General features: G+C 47.3%; 1 protein-coding gene across 9 annotated transcripts in view; it reads left to right on the top strand.

Moving 5' to 3' along the window:
• The window catches only part of NAV2 (neuron navigator 2), a 355,228-nt gene that overhangs the window by 148,633 nt on the left and 189,368 nt on the right, over nt 1–17,227 (top strand). For 7 of the 9 annotated variants that reach the window (XR_004986047.2, XM_036426219.2, XM_036426218.2 and 4 more), the window contains exons 4-6: nt 2,370–2,442; nt 11,046–11,304; nt 15,548–15,616. Coding sequence is in view for 8 of the 9 variants with exons in the window: in XM_036426219.2 (XP_036282112.1) it covers nt 2,370–2,442; nt 11,046–11,304; nt 15,548–15,616 (401 nt within the window). In the remaining variant the exon portion in view is untranslated. The remainder of the gene's footprint in view (nt 1–2,369; nt 2,443–11,045; nt 11,305–15,547; nt 15,617–17,227) is intronic. The other 2 variants (XM_036426216.2, XM_036426215.2) reach the window with 1 other exon arrangement.

Below are 17,227 nucleotides of genomic sequence, written 5' to 3'. Positions count from 1 at the left end.
TTATTAAATAGTGGATTTGAGACTCAGGAATGTTTTTTGAGCTCCTCTGTGAGCAGAGAATTCATAATGGAGGGGGGAAATTTTCAGGGCATTAGATGGGTTTATGGATCGTTTTTTTAAATGATGACCCACGTTTTTATTTTTTGGTTTTAACATTTTCAGGGGGTGTAATCTGGCCATCACATATTGCTCCCTGCTTCCCCTCTTAGGAGAAAGCACCCTCGGTGCCTTTAGCTCCCTCTCTTCACCTAGTGAGGGAAGCTCCTAATGCTTCCCTTGTGGCTATGCTCTGATTCTCCCTGGAATGGATGGATGTAGAGGTGTGTGGAATGTCTCTGTGGACCCTACGGAGAAGCATTATATAAATGTGGGCTGCTGGACAGGGAGGAAGACTCTGACCACCACTGTCAGGAGAGTTAAGCACAGTGCCTGGCACAGAGCAGACATCCCAACAATATGTTGACTGGATGAGTGACTGAAAGGAGCATGCCACTCAGGTTTATCAGTCGTGGCTCTATTGACATTTGGATTGGATTATCCTCTGTGGTGGGGCTGTCCTGTGCAGTGTAGTGTGTTCAGAACTAAATACCAGGATGCCCCCTCCCCCCATTGTGACAACCCAAAATGTTGCCAGTGTCACATGTTCCCTGAGGGACAAAATTCTTAGACATTGTCACATGTGCCCTAAGGAACCAAATCCTTGCTTCTTCTCTCAATTTCTCCCGCGCCCAGTGGAAAACTACCCATTTAAATTGTGGAATGCATTAAAAGAATAGGGCTTTAAAAAATCAACAGGAAGAAAAAATATTCTAGGTAACCCATTTATAATTATTCATTCCTTTAATAGATTTTTAACATTAAAAGAAAGCCCAGGAGATGGCTGAATTGAAGCATACTACAGGTAGCCTTGCAAGAAGAAATTACTACTTACTTTAGTGTATGCATTGAATACTCTGTGAATGGGACAAGTAAATGCTCTCATGCTTCTTGCAAGGAAATTTCTATAGAATTGCGTGTGGTAGTAGAGCATTCTCTGGAATATGTTGGTGGGTCTCTTTTAATTTGGTGTCACGCCCCAGTCTCAGGGTGGATGGATTCTTCTGAAATGGGTGCAGTTTTATTCAGGTGTCTCAAGGATTAATTTAAAGCATTGCAAGATGTGAAAAGGGTAGAGAAAGAGGATGCTGACATCAGGGGGAGGGTGGACATGACCTTCAGAAAGACTGCTGGAAGCCTGGAATAGACTCTACTCCAATTAGAGCCCTTAACATGCCGACACTTCACCCTCAGTGGCTATGAAGGAGGCATCAGGATTGTTACCTTCTTCATAGCCACTGGGAGAGGGAAGGCAGATGGTTACATGTACACTGTGAGAGACAGCCATTTATTGATGAAAAATTAATTCCATGGGTTAAATACCTGTTTGAGTTCATAAGAATGTGTAGGGTTTTTGGGACCGTGGAAGCAGAAAAATGCTGGATGAATGAGGAGGTTTAGACCAAAAATGGACTTCCAAGGTAGGTTGTGGATAGTGTGGAGGCGATGGGGATCTCCACTGTGAAATATAAATTGTGTGAAATTCAAAGACCCCTGTGCCAAGTCAAAAGCCATTTTCTTTACTTATGGTCACCATTGACATTAATCAAGCCCAAATATTTTCCTGTAGACCAAAAAATAATTAGCCCTGACAACTGAAGTAAAATCAGACCTTTGGAGATGAACTAATTGGTCTTTTGTGAGGGCTGGACATTGGCTTGCCCTTGGCCCTGGCATCAGCCCTGGCAAAGGTGGCTGTGGTGTGTGCTCCTTCATGCCACAGAAAACACAAAGGTGAGAGGGGTTCAGCAAGGTCACTGCCCTCCCTGGTCATCTGCAATGCCTGCCATCCTGAGAATTTTATGAGTAAACACTACCCAGATTCCAGCTGAAACTCCCATTCACTGCGCATTGGATTCCTGGCCGCCTTGGTGGCTAGAAATTTCTCCCAGCTGCTGGCAGATGGGTGGGTCTGCTAACCTCGTCCCCACCTCCATTTTTTGGGCAGCTGCTCAAGTTTTCAGGATTGCACTGGTGACAGTGATCAACAGAAGAGCTCCAATTCCACCCTGGTTATTTTTGGCAGCCATGAGCAATCCAAGACCTCGACTTTTGGCTCTGAGTGGTTGGGATATTAGGTAACCTTTTCCTGTGCAAGTACAGACAAAGGAGAGTCCTGACCTGCATCCATTCATGCCCTCATGTTTTTCCTTGTCGAGAACTTCAGCCCGTTGAACCCTCGCTTCGACATAGCATTTCATTTCTACTTAGAGATGGCTCTGGTAAAGGCTGAGCATTGATTGAGTTTCTATTGTGTGTTTTCTTCCTCCTAGATTGAAAACATAGATGCCTGCTTGAATTTCCTGGCAGCTAAGGGAATAAACATTCAGGGGCTGTCTGCAGAAGGTGAGTCAGCGCTGGTCACGAGGCTGCCTTTTCCCCATTCGAAATACCCACCTGTTTCTTATTGACAACATGAATGCACGAAAGACAAGAGACGCTGGTGGGCTCTTCTGGTTTTGTTTTCCTTCTGGTTTGGAGGCATCTCAGTGCATGTCTAGGCTTGAGGGTGCCAGCTTTTTGAAAACCTAAAGAATCCCTCCAAGAATGCACATTCGACCATGCTGGCTGTGTCTGCAAGGCACAGGCGGGGGAGTAGTGAAGACAGCTGCTTCTCTGGGAAGGGCTCACACCAGTGCTGATTTTTAGTCACCTGACGAGCAGGTCAGTTAATGATCAAGCCGGGCCTTATCTGTGGGAGAGAGAACACTTAACCACAGAACATATTTAAACTGCACAGTTCCCAGGGAGAAAGGCCTAATCCTTATCTCTTACTTGTATGGGAAGAAGCAGTGCTTTTTTCCCAGGTCAAAAAAATAAATGAATAAAAGCGTTTGATGTATTAATGAGACGCTACGTTTTGACATCCTGATTCGTTTTTAATTAACTCAAATTTGGTGGCTAATTAGCACATTCGTGTTTGCTGGTGGTCTGCTGTTGGCATGGAGGTGGCTGGTCTGAATTCTCAGCCTCCTCGGGCAACGTCTTGCTCTGGAAACGTTCGCTCTCTCTCCTACTTGTAAACATGAGCAGCTGCCAGCTCCAAAGCTGCCACAGGCCCCGGCATCCTCCCAAACTCATTAGGCTGCACCTGCCTCCACTTTTCCCAGAACAGGTAAAGCAGTTTGGGCTTCGGGTGACGCCACTCTTGCCTCGCAAGGTTGGCATCCGTTCCACTGGTCAGGGTGGGGCGGGGGGGACCAGTGAGGAAGGAAGCAGTCCAATGGAGCAGGTAAGTTTGTAAGCTCATGGATTCCACTTGGGACCTGTTTCTTGCCTCTGCTCTGCTCTGCGGTGAAAGCTTGCTTTGCCTGGCTGTGTTTCTGAGCTGCAAGTCTCCTCCAGTGATGGGAAGGGGGTTGCCCCCACTGATGCCTCATGAGTGTTTCGTGTCTCTGAGTGGGGCTGTTGGAATATCCCCGTGGGAACTCAAGTGGGCCTTGCCTGTCCCTGGTCAGAGGCCTCTGAAGCAGCTGTAGGGTGTGAGCCTTATTACCAACTCTGAGAGAGGAAGGTGGCCTGTGGGTTCTCCTGCCCCTGAGATGTGAGCCCTCCTCCCCTGGGTTGAGATCCAGGTGGAATGGCATGTGGTGTGCACATGGCTGGGGCATGGGGTGATTGATTGGTGGTGTTTCAGTGGATAGGTAGGGAGATGCAAATTCCCATTCTGAGGAACCTGTTCCCTCCTGGTGGAGAGTCCTTGTGCTGGCCAGTAGGTGGCAGGCACAATGCTCCTCCCAGTTTCTGGGAGTGTTTGGACCACAGGCCTGAGCCCCTCCAGCAGGGCATCAGCAGGGACTTTACTGAGTCTTGCTCAGGAGAAAGGGCTCTTTGGGATGTGAACCCTGGCCATTCTGCCATCTCTCTACCCATTGCCCTGCCTTTTTCCTTATTCATCTACACACACACACACACACAGAGAGACACACACACCCCTACCTGCCTGCCACCTGCCTCATCCTCTCTATATCTTAAAACATAGAGAATCTACTCAGTAAGTATTTGTTGAATGAATAATACCAACTGCACCTTTAAGGCTGTTATGTGCATTGGCTCCAGCTCTCACAACGGAAGTTGGAATTTATAATAAGCTGAGTGTACAGATGAGGATACTTAGGCTTAAAAAGATTATGAGTGGCATCCCTAAGCCCTGTAGTTAGTGAGTGTCAGAATCAGAACCCAGGTCTGTGAGATTTCAGAGCTCATGTTCAGGGTGTCTGTTGGGACAGCAGATGGATAAAATCTGTGCCATGCACAGATGCAAGAAAGCAGAAAAGGTTGAGAACTCTGTTTGCTGGACCATGGAGGCATGTCATGGAGGCAAAGGCACTCTGCCCTTGGCCCCTCGCCGATGTTGCAATGTAGCCCTGTGAGTCTGGGCATAGAGAGGCATACTTGTAACCAGTGTGTTGAGGTATCCATTATTGGGTTTAGGATATTTCAGTAACTGCCCCAACTGTTCTGTGTTGTTCCCCATCTTTCCTGCCAAGTTGAGACTCATGTAATGATATTTTGGCTGAATTCATAACCCTTCAGTCACACTCATTATTAGAACAGTACTATGTCAATACTTATGACTCAGTATTAACACTACCCTGTAACTTTCCACCTGACTCTTGCAGCCCTGCTGTGTGCTGCCTGCCATGCTGTCAATGACTCCACCCACAGGGGAGTGGCTCGAGGGAGTGGGAGCAGAGCTCACAGGGCCCCTTCTGGTGAGGGGCAGAAGCAGTCCCACATGCACTTTCCAAGAGCTTTGAGGTTGGAGTTTATTTTTAAACTTCAACCTCAAAGCTCTTTTCCCCCACCATTGCAGGTGGCTTTGGAGGTTGAAGCGGGTGGGGCATGATAATGTGACTTCCTTTTCCTTCCCTGGTTCCCAGGCCTGGGCCTTGAGGACTGGGAGAGCACAGAAGAGCAGAAGTGGGCAGGTGGGGAAGGTGCAGTCCCCTCCTGGGTAATTGCTACTGTCCCCACTGAGAGTCTCTGCATGCCCTGCTGACCAGACACTCCCTTTCATGCTGCTCCCAGGGCCCTGTGATGTTTGGGAGATTTGACCAGCTTTTGCAGCTCATTTCCAGCTGGTAGCACTCAGGTCCCACCCCCTTGATTCAGGCCGCCTTTGTCTCCACACAGCACTGTCCTGGTAAGGCTGTAGACTTTGGACTCATGACCCTTCCATTCTCTACCACAGAACCTGCAGGAAGGTGTGGGCTCAGTCTCCCAATTGCAGTGGGCAGCACAGGCCTCCTGTCATCTGGAACCCCCCACCATATGATCTCTCTCTTCAGCTTCCTCTCATTCAGGTGGCCAAGGGGCAGATCTGCCAAGTCTCTACTAAGCAGGTGTCTAACTGGGGACTGGAAAACCAGAACTCCCACTTGGAGTGATTCTTTTAGAGCTTCCTTGCCTTTTTGCACAGAATACAGGGAACCCACCTTTTTGCTCCTAGGTGAAGGAGGAAATATCCTGTCTCTGTGATCATCTCCCATTGCCACCCTCCAGTCCCCTCAATAACATTCTCCCAGCTAGATCTACTTATATTGATTTGGCAGGGCTGGGGAGGAGGAAGTAAAGGTTCATCTCTATGGTATTTGGTGGTAAGACTGAACTTATACAGTCTTAAGGGATAATGACTGGGCCCAACATTTGTCAAGTCCTTGAACTTAAAAGCAAGGGTACTTAGAGCCTTTCATTCACAAATTTAGGGTTACAGGAATCTCATACTGTTAAGTCGTAGAAATAGAAACCTATGATTTAATTGAGAACTCACCCTGTGTCAGTCACTGAGATACGTGCCACAACATTTTATCTTATGTAGTTTCCCCAGCAACCTCATGAGGTCAGTATTCCCATTATCCCATTCATACAAATGAGGAAGCGAGACCCAGAGAGGTTAAGTTCCAGTGGGGAAAGGGAGGCCCCAAGGTCAGCTGTGGATAAGCCCCTCAGTCTGCTGATTTGAAGGCCTCCTGTTTTCCTACTGCTCACTGTTGCCCACGCTTCTCACCACCTGCTTGACTAATAGAAAGCATGATGGTATTTAAAGAAATAATGTCCTTTTAATGCTTTTTATTTTCCTTTTGAAGACGACTGTGTGCCTTAAGGCTCTTCCCGATGAAAAAATAACATCAGCAGTTGGAAAGCCCCGTAGGTGCATCTCCACCCCTTCCCAGCGACTGAAGCTGGTTTTGGACCTTGGAGGATGTGTGCACCTGTCCTTGAAGTGTTTCAGCAGCTCAGGTCCTGCCCTGACCTGCCTCTCAGGGAGCCTCAGAGAGCCTTTGTTCCAGGGCACAGGCAGCAGATGCCTCAGGCAGAGGCTACAGGCCCCAGTGAGCCAGGCCGAGATACTGCCATTGTGAGGACAGTCCCTGGACGAGGCCTCCTTGCCCCCTCGGTGCTCCCAAAGGTTGGACCCATCTTGGAGACGTGCCAGAGTCCTGTGAGCTTGGGCCTCACCCTGCCCTGGGTGCTTTTCAAGATCCCTTCAACCCCACTCCAACCCACACACCATCTGTCAGGGCCATCTGAAAACCTGTCCCTGTGAGGAAGGAAGGCCTTTACCCCTGGTAGTTTGAGAACACCTGGCCCTGAGCCCATCTTCCTGTACTGGAGGAGCAGAAGTCCGGAGCTATGGCTTATTCTATCTCGTTCACCGAATGTTTGCTGGGCACACGCTATAGGCCAGGCACAGCACTAGGCACTGAAGTGCACAGAGAGCCCAGCCGGTCATACAACACTAGCCTGCATTCCAGTTAATAAGAGAGCTGTGCTGATGGTATGTACAGAGTCCAATGGCGCCCAAAGAAAGGCAGTGATCAGCTTTGCCTGGGGCGGTCAGGGGGGCTTCAGAGGGGCAGTGATGTTTCCACTGGGTTTTACAGAATGCATAGGCATTCAGCAGACCAAAGGAAGGTGCTGAGATATCTAGTCATGAGATGGAGCATAGGTAATATAATGGGGACAAATCTTGCAGATTGGAGAAATAGAGGCAGGAAGACCCTTCCAGATGCCTCTGAGAAGGAGTGTATGCTTTTAAAGTGAAATCGGTTGCTGACTTGATGAGCTCAGACCTGGGTTTCTGCTCTGATGTCTACAGACGTAGATACTGAGCCGCTTTCATTCTGAGCCAGAAAGCAATAGGTCTTTCTGGACCTTTCGCATAAAAGCAACAAGTGAATCGTTTGTTTCCTCCTACCCACATCATCGGAGTTGGACAGTGCATGTGGGACGGCTTCTGCCCCTCACCAGAAGGCGCCCTGTGGGCTCTGCTCCCACCCCCTTGAGCCCCGCCCCTGTGGGTAGAGTCATTGACAGCATGGCAGGCAGCACACAGCAGGGCTGCAAGAGTCAGGTGGAAAGTTACCCGGTGAATGTAGGCTGCAGAGAGGGCCCAGCTGGAGGAATAATGCAGCACCACCCACAGTCCCCAATCAGTTGGGCGAGCCTTACACCACCCACCATGGCTTAAGGTGATTGAATAGGGATCCTGCAACTCTGTGGTCAGAGGCAACCCTCCCTTTGGCTCCGAGTCCCTTCCTCCCCACAAAGCAGGTTTCTTTGTGTCAGATTATTCCAGTGCTTGTGCCTTTGTAAACCAGGCCTGTGGTTTCTCTTAAATAATGTTGAAAGAAAATAGCTCTCCTATTTATTCTACCCTTTGTGCCACATTCCCTATAGCATCTATGCAGATCAGTCCCAGCTAATGGGAACAAAGAGATCAGTCGGAACCCAGAGAGTCAAGGCAATGCAGGTTCTGATGGAAACAGGAATATAGCTGGGTACTTTGTTCTTCAGTTTACATGGGGCGGCCACCAGAGGAGAAGCGAGAGCAGGGTTTCTCTGTCGGGTTACACACAAGCTAGCCAGGGTCTCCTTGGATAAGTCAACTCTCTCTAGGTCTATATTATTTTCTTTCTCTAGACAGCAAGTGTGAGGATAGTTGATCAGATGCAAAGCAGTACTCTTTCCAAAGCCTTGGGAAATGTCATGAGGGAAACATTTCTGTGGGCTGGCGGAATTATTTTTTGTTTTTAGGCTGCTGGTGGAGCCAGTGCACCAGGCCCCAGGAAACACAGACAGATGACATTTAGAACTCTGGAAGGAGCACCGTTCAGGCTATTTTGGATACTGTCTGTTTGTGACCACCCGTAGCATAAGCTGGGTGGCCTTCCACCCCAAACAGATCCTTCACCACTCTTTGAGTTTTGTGTTCTGAAAAGAAAACGAAATGGTCCAAAATGCCCGTCACCTGGAGAATGGATAAACACTGTGGTACATCCATAGAATGGGATCGTTGTCAGCAATGTAAAGAAACCAGTGATACATGCTCTAACATGGATGGACCTTAACTACATTATGCCAAGTGAATGTGGTAAAGGACTGCATCACTCATGATTCCATTAATATGAAATGTCCAGAAAAGGCAAATCTGTCAAAACAGAAAGCAGATGTGAGGTTGCCTGGGGACAGTGGAAGAGTTAGATGTGTGTGAGCATGAGGACTCTTTTTCAGGATAATGGTTATAGTTTAAAACTAGGATGTTATTAAATTTACTAGAAATCATTGTCTGTTTAATTTTGTGGATGCAAATTATACCTCAATGAAAAGACTGTTTAAAAAAAAAAAAAAGCAGAAAGAAGCTCCCCATTGAGTTTTCTCTAACATGAGATCATTCATGGCTGGCTTCCTTCTTGGCCCCTGTGAGGGGCACAGGGGGAAGCCTTGGCTTCCTTCGGGGAAAAGCTCTGCGCTGAGTTCTGAGGAGGCCACAGGTAGAGTGACTCTGTTTTCTGAGCCAAAGAGGGAAGGGTGAGCCAGGCAGTGTCCTGAGTGTTGTGCCCTCATTTCCTTATTTATTCTCCACTTAATTCTCCTAACAACCTGGTAGGAGTGCTGCAGCACCCATCCACCCATTTTATTTTATTTTATTTTATTTATTTTTTAATGTATTTTATTGATTTTTTTACAGAGAGGAAGAGAGGAGGATAGAGAGTCAGAAACATCAATGAGAGAGAATCATCAATCAGCTGCCTCTTGCACACTCCCGACCGGAGATATGCCCACAGCCAAGGTACATGCCCCTGACCAGAATCGAACCCGGGACCCTCCAATTTGCAGGCCGATGCTCTATCCACTGAGCCAAACTGGTTTCGGCCCATCCACCCATTTTAAAGATGAAACTGGGGCTCAGAGTTGAATCTTGTGAATAGTCAGTCTATAAATGAGGGACTGAGGGGATTTAAACCCAGGTCTTTCTGGCTCCCCCCAAAAAGTGTGTTTACGGACCATTGTGCCCTTTGACAAGTAAAAAGATGTTTGAGGGAATTATGCAACAAGCCATTAGGAAGAGTAAATGCCTTAAGGACCACAGGAGGTGGAGAATGTGAGGAAGCTGGCCCCTGGCCCACCATGGGCTGGGCTGGTAGGTTATGAGGATGCTGATGTAGGCATGCCAACCTTTTCTAGCGAACAACCGATGAGCCCTGGATATGCTGATGTGCAAGTTCCTCCCTTCATTATTTTGCTTGCAGGGTTTTAAAAAAAAACGTATTATGGAATGTTTGACACATTCCATAGCAAAAGAATACTTATATGACCACCAGCTAGCTGACTAAAACATTATCTTTCAATTCACCACACATGACGAGTATATAAGCAAGCCAAGTTCCACAGTGTTAGGAGACCACACTGCAAGCCAGAAAAACCTAGATTCAAATCCCAGCTCCAGCAGTTATTACCTCGGGAGGTCATATAATCTTAAGTAAGAGAGGGATGATAATACTCACTTCCCAGGTTGTAGGGGTTGAATGAGATGGTTCCCAGAAAGCTTAACCCAAGACATGCTAATTAGTAGTAGCTCTTGTTGTTAGAATTAAGTTTTGGCCCTAGCCGGTTTAGCTCAGTGGATGGGAGGCCTCACACCTTCTGCTCTTCAACTGGTCCTTGGAGGAAACTCTTGTTTCTTTATCAGCAGCCTCTTCCCCAGCCTGCCACTAACTGGGAGGGAGGGTGTTCTCTACATGGTGAGGCTTCCCTTCCTCCAACCCTCCCACTCCCTCAGCTTAGGGTCAAAGCAAAGCAGAGGGAGCCCCCAAAGTTCTTCCTTCTCCCTCAGTGTCCGTTTAGACCCTGGCTATTTATTGCATCTGGTGTTAAAAGCCCTGCACACAAGAAGAGATTGCCTGGGAGAAACACTGTCACATCCACAGCCTCTGCCTGTGAATAAGTATTCCATGCCTTCTCTGCAGCTCTGTATTCTTGTCGTGAGTCAAATGCGTTTTAACATCTGAAAAACTTCATCTGGAATAAAAATGATCTCCTCTGCGCTCTAATTTCTTTTAATAGAGGAGAGATTTTGTGTGAGTTCTTCATAGAAGTAAGTCCTGTGGCCTATCCCTCCAGCCATCCCAAATTGAAGTTGTTTATTCAGTGGACGAGAGAGACCCAGAGCCACGTGTTGGAGGGCAGGGTGACCAGGGAGAACAGCATGAGGACTTGGGAGTGAGTCAGCCGCCACTTGGCACACTCGGGTGGCTGGAAGCGCAGAACTCGGACTTGTCAGTGCCCTGCCAACCCCAGTGAGTTTCCCTGGTGCCCGAGGGCTTCTGTGTCCCCTACCATCACCCAGCCCCTGGAACAGGCACGGGCTTGCTGGGGACGCTTACCCTTTTGGCTCCGCCCTTTCTGAGAGCTTCCGCCTGGCACTTGCAGGCATCCAGTTGCAACTTGCCTCATATCTACTCTAATCCTAGCGGGAAAATAAGCTAATTTCTTTGTGGTTTAGGCCTGGTTTTAATTGACTGTGATACCAATGACACAAGTGTTCAGGAAATCGATCGTGTCCTAGACCTAGAGGAATGCCACTCAGGTGAGGGCTGAGGCAGCCCGCTGGGCCGGAGCAAGAAAAGACCCCTCCTCTAACCGCTCTCTCTGTCGTCCCGCAGAAATCAGGAATGGAAACCTCAAGGCCATCCTAGGCCTCTTCTTCAGCCTCTCCCGGTACAAGCAGCAGCAGCAGCAGCCCCAGAAGCAGCACCTCTCCTCGCCACTGCCGCCGGCTGTGTCCCAGGCGGCCGGGGCCCCCTTCCAGTGCCAGGCTGGCACTCCTCAGCAACAGGTGCCAGCCACTCCCCAAGCCCCGTGTCAGCCTCACCAGCCAGCATCACATCAGCAGTCAAAAGCACAAGCCGAAATGCAGTCCAGGTGGGGGCTCCTTGCCAACTGATAATTCTGTTTTTCCAGGGCTCCTCCTTCCCACCGACCAAATTCTAGCCTGTGTTACACGTGGTGTTTATGTGAGCTCCTTCATGCTGAGAACTACAGACAGTTAAACTGCGAGGAGTTAGCACGACCTTGAGGTGGAGGTGGCCTCCTGGGCCGGGCAGTGAGGGGTCTGGTTTAAAATCAGAATCAACAGCAGCCAAAGCTAAGTAGCTGCTCCTGCCTTAACTCTGGCCTGTGACACACTTGCTTGTCTGCAGTCAACAGTCCCTAAAATAGACTGCAAACTTGTCTTGTGTGTTTGCCTACACGCTGGGTGTTCAGTGTTATATGTATACGTAATTTTCCCTGTTGGAGGCCATAGTTCTCTAGCAGATAGCTCTGCTTCGTCAGGAGAGACATGTCAGGAACGAAGAAGAAAGATGGCAAGTGGTCCTTAGCAACAGCCTTTTCCTGGGAAACAGCATCCCTCATGGGAGCATTGCCTATGGAACGTACTGGTTTTTTTTTTACCCTAAAGTGATGGTAGTCAGTCATGGCCCTTTGCTCTGTAGGACTAGGGCCTGGATTTTAGGAACTCACCATAGAGTGAAGTACAAGCTGAGGGTCAGGGGAGTGTCCGTATAGGGTGTTACAGTGGGGAAAGTTCATTCCTAAACAGTTCTGCAAATCACCTTATGGAGCATTTGCTTGAATGGCAGGAAATAAAAGAAGAGATTAGGTGTTAGAAAGTTTTTAACTCATAGTAAAGTTAGAGAAAAGTTTTCTAATGATTGCTGTTTTTAAGTTGTAAACATTTATCAAACCTCAATGTCACCAATCAAATTGATTACTTCATCTAATTTAATTTGTGCTAAAGAGCACAGGCCTTTGCTTCTGGGCCCCAGTACCAGCATTCATAAGCACAGGGCTTTCCGCACACCTTCACATCCTCAGCTGCCTGTTGGGATCAGGCAGAGCACAGAGTGGTTCACACACAACAGGTACCGCATAGATCGTTTCATGTTCCCATGAGAAGTGCTGGTTCCCGAAAGCGCTATTAAAACCAGCAGTGCTGGATGTGATGGAAATCAGACCCCCTTATGAATTATCTAATTGTATCCAATTCACATTATGGAGATTTGTAAGCTAGCAGAGATGCCTGGACTCCCAAGGAGGAGATTTCTAGCCGAGCTGGATGACTGAGTGAGCAGGACTGATTCTGCAGTGTGCTCATTACCCAGGTGATGACTTGCTGGGGGAAGGGATCTAGGGGGGAAGAAATTGGGAAATAATCTGGGTTAAGTTGTTGTAACTGTTATTGAAGTTCTCAGGCCCTTGAATCTGGAACATCTGTTTATTTAGTTAGTATTTGAATGACTTCTGCGTGCCAGCTGTTCCAGGCACTTGGGAGGTCAAGGGTGAATGAGATAGCCAGGGTGTCTGCTCTCTACATTCTATGGGAGGAAGCAGGCAAAAAAAAATGGGGGAATAAAAATATCAGATGATGGTGTTACAATACGATGAATGGATTCAGAGGGACTGGGTCAGTAACTTTGGTTAGGTGGATAGGAGGGTCTCTCTGAGGATATGACACTGAAGTTGAAATATGACTGGTAAGGAGTAAGCCACACAGAGCTCTGTTGTGGAATAGATCAGGCAGAGGGAGCAGCTGGTGCAAAGGCCCTGCGACAGGAGAAGCTTGGCAAGTGGAGGAGCAGAAAGGAGGCTGGCGTGGCTGGAGTGCAGTGGGTGCTGGGAGGTGGGAAGTTAAGGGTGGCCTGTAAGCAGAGGCCTGCCACTGTTCATGTGGAGGTCGTGTGAGTGGCGGCCCCTGGGGCTGAGCAGTGCTATGGCCCTGAGGACGGGTCACAGACTGCTGGCTAAGCTGGGCAAGAAGTTTGTGCTTCATTCTAAAGGTGGCAGGAAGCCACAGGAGAGTCTTGAGCAGGAGAGAGACTTGACTTGATTCACAGTGTTTGAAAAAGCCACCTTTGCTTTTCTGTGTAGAGTGAGGCTGCAGGGGGAAGCACTGGGGGAGGCCACCGCCATGGGGAGAAAGATTAGGAGGAAGGACTTGGTTAACTGGTTTCTGTGGTCTCTGAATGGTAGTGGCTGGGGTCAAGATGATCAACGTGGACACATAAAGAGATGGATCAACTCATCATATTTTGGAGGCTGAGCCAATGGGACTACAGATAGAGTGACTGTCTAGAGAGAGGGAGGGAAGACTCAGAGATAAAGCCTAGATTTCTGGCTTGAGCATCGAGGGAAATTGTGGTACTGATTGAGATGAGGAAGCTGGAGAGGGGGACACATGTGCTCTGTGAGTCTTCAGGAGAGGGCATAGAAAACTTTCCTCAAACATGGCCACACAACTCCTATTTCATAATGCATCTAAGGCACATGGATGAAGAAACACTGGGCTTGTGTCACCTGGCCAGCCTGAGGCAGCCATTTCCATGGTAGGCGTTTGTTTTCTGAAAAGAAGCAGATGTTCCAGTTAGGTCACCCACCACCCAGTAAGAAAAAACATCCTACTATTAATAAGTGCTTTACCTAAAGACAAGCCAAACTCACTGAAGCCAGGTTTTCATATCCATTTATTGCAGAGGGTTCCTGCCATTGTGGTGGTGACAGGGGCTGGTCTTGGAGTCGCAGTCCTTCCTCACTCATCCTTTGTCCTGTCCCAATTGGGTTACTTCTGCATTTGTCTGGTTTCATCCTTATACACTGATACTTCCTCTAATCTTATCCAGTCCTAGGGACATGGCAGCCCATGTGAGCCCTCTGGCTATAAGTGTAAAAAATAATAAAATTGCTTCATTGGCTCAGTTCCATTGTCTTACTCTCCCCAAATTCTGCCTGTAGTAACCAAAATCTCAGGGATAATGGCTTGAGTCCCCTGATCATCAATGTCATCTATGAGAGCCCAATGCCAGGTTTCTTTTGGTCCTGTGTTCAGATTTTGCCACATATGAACATGCCTACATACTGTACCTCTTTGGATAAGAAATACTAAAACTAGGCAACTTTTCTATGATGTTTGTGAAGAGGAGTAGTTGAAGCTGGCCAAGGATGTATGCAACATTAGGAAGAAGGAATCAGAGCAAGGTTTCCAATGAAGGCCACATGGAGACACTTTTGCCTGTCTACCGCAGCTCTTCTCATTAATCTATGTGGTGGCTGAGGACTCAATCCACATTCTACCTTTTTAAGCTCCCATGTAGTTTAGAGGCCAGGAGATGAGCCTAGTAACCAGGACTTGCTTCTCTCCATCTGTGTCTACCTTGCATGGCATCACTATTCAGCTGTTTAGAAAAATCCAGAAAATGCATTCCTTCCTTCCTTCCTTCCTTCCTTCCTTCCTTCCTTCCTTCCTTCCTTCCTTCCTTCCTTCCTTCCTTCCTTCCTTCCTATTTTTGTCTATTCTCTTCTATCTCTTCCTTCATTTCAGAAGGGAGTCTAGAAAGTATTCTTCAAACTTGGCCATAGAACTCTCCTTAATTGGTAGAGCCAACATTGTATTTCTAGTGACACCAACATTGTATTTCTCACTTCAGATCCTTTTTGGAACATGGATTTAAGAAAGGTAAGTATTTCCATCTTTCATAAGGCAGTACATAAGTGAAACTTTACTTTTACTAATCCCAACCAAGATTCTTCAGATGTACAAATGTATGGCCCATAGCCCAAAACTTAGTACACTCATAATACTTTAAATGATCATTTTTTATACCAATGATAGCAAAAGTTTTCAAGATTGGCAAAACTTGCAAACATCTATACCCTATTTTGGGGGTCAACATTATGGGAAATTCAGGACATTCATCAGAAAAGCCTGTGAAATAGAAGCATCTAACCACTTTAGAAAGGTATAAAGTTTGTTTTTTGTTTTGTTTTGTTTTTACCTGTCAGAGACCCCTTGCTTTAGCATCTCATTGTGAGAAAAGTGCCTTATTATGAGTGGTAGCAGAAAAAATATATTTGGTGTTTAAAAGAGAAAAAAAGAAGAAAAAACTTTAAAAGTTTTTTGGTAGTTTTGATAGCATTTTCTTCATATTGGAAATTTATCAAATCAGGAAAGTTAGACCTAGAAGAAAAGTTGCATATTGTGGGGACAGTGGGCAGCAGAAAAACCAGGCGCATTGCATTATCATGAGATTGCCATCGTTTATTTGTGTGTCTAATGTATCTTCTCTCCCCTAACTCAGCGCTTCCACTTTTTTCTTTTCCCATCATACAGTGCATCATCCAAGGATTCATCTCAAAGCAAAATCATCCGCTTCACTCTGAGTCAGAAAAAGATCTCTAGGTTAGACTTCCTCTATGTTCTGCAAAGCATGGTTTCAACCCAACCCACTGTTTTTCCTTTGTTCCTGCTATGTTTCCCATTGGCCTCTCTCCCCACTTCATGTTTGCCCTTCAAGAAAACCAAACATGCTTTGGCTGATGTTGGGAAAATTCTAGGAGTGGGTGTGGGGTCGTTGATGTGAAGGGGTGGGGTGGGGAGGGACAGAGTGTAAGTGTGGTTGAGTGTGTGTAATGTTTCTGCATTTCATTGGTTTGGGCTCTGATTGCTTGATCATCACAATCCATTCTGATTTAGAGAGAGGAGAGTGTCTAGGTGGTTTTTGCAGTGGTTTTATGATGAGTTTGGCTCCCCACTCTGTCCTGACCCTGATCCCACCTGACCTGCATCTCATTTATGTGTGTTGTGCTTTTTGTTGTTGTTGTTAAAACTACTAATGTGGAATTGGTTTTCTCTTGAGTTACAAAGACCTGAAACATGACTCCTAATTGGTCAGAGGAGACAATGCAATGAGGCAGCCGTATCTCATTTTTGTTTGGGGATGCTCTGTGTACCATGGAGACAGCACCTCGTCCTCCTGAAATAACAAGTGGGCTTGCTCATTCGCTAGTTCTCTGAACTCAGTGTTTGGTGTCCGATCATTGCATCCTTAAATCTGGATGCAGGGAAGGGCCTATAAAGGGAACTGGTACAGGAGGGAAGGATTTCCATGTAGTTCTGCCTTTGACCGCTGTTACTGTCTTTCGGCACCCCTGGTGAGCCCCAGGTAGTTAGGTTCATCCTATCTGCGGGAGGCAGAGAAGCATATTGGCTTGAGTGCACCTTTTCATTTCAACTGAGAGAAAGCTCATGCTCACCATGGACGGTGGTACCTGGGCAGCTTGTTTACTCTCCATGATCCGTGTTCTCTTATTGGTGATGTGGGATAGTCCTGCCTCACGGTGTGCTGTGGCTTACACAGAGTCATTTTTTAACCTTTAACACTTGGATGTAGTCAGTGCACTGGAGCTAGCAGAAATGTTGATGTTGGTGTTTGAGGTCGACCTGGGGTAGGTAAGGCAACCAGGCCATTGCCAGTAAGTCCCCCAGAGTTGATCTCTACACGACCGTCTTATGGAGAGGAATCTGGGCTGCTGGAAGTTTGGCCCGGCTGCTGAAAAGCAGATGCCATGGAGATGAGAGATTTAGCATTTAATCATCTTGTCTAGCAAAAAGCATCTCTGATTATGACCCCGGGCTCCCCCATGGCCCCAAGCATGTGCATGCAAGCTGATGTCCTTCCTGGGAGGGCTGTCTTCTGCTCCCGGCCTTTGAAGTGGTTTGGGGGGAAAGAACAGCTTTCTTCCCATCAGCACGTACAGTGTGTGGAGCCGGGATGCACTCGCAGGTTACGTGCCAGGAACCCCAGCTTTACCCCCACTGCCTGCTGGGCTCTGCACATGTTGCAAGAATTGACCACGGCTCCAATAGCAGCAGGGTTTTTCTTCCGCCTCTTTGTTCTATCACTTCCCTTACACATAATTTTTTTTTTTCTAAAAAAGCCACATATGTGTGTTTGAAAGAACCCATCTGTGTCCTCTGTCACTTGGTACCTATGTTTGGACATGGAATGAT

Source organism: Pipistrellus kuhlii, unplaced genomic scaffold (genome assembly GCF_014108245.1).
Source record: "Pipistrellus kuhlii isolate mPipKuh1 unplaced genomic scaffold, mPipKuh1.p scaffold_m20_p_9, whole genome shotgun sequence".
NCBI classification, from domain to species: Eukaryota; Metazoa; Chordata; class Mammalia; order Chiroptera; family Vespertilionidae; genus Pipistrellus; species Pipistrellus kuhlii.
This window is presented reverse-complemented; position numbering and strand designations above follow the sequence as displayed.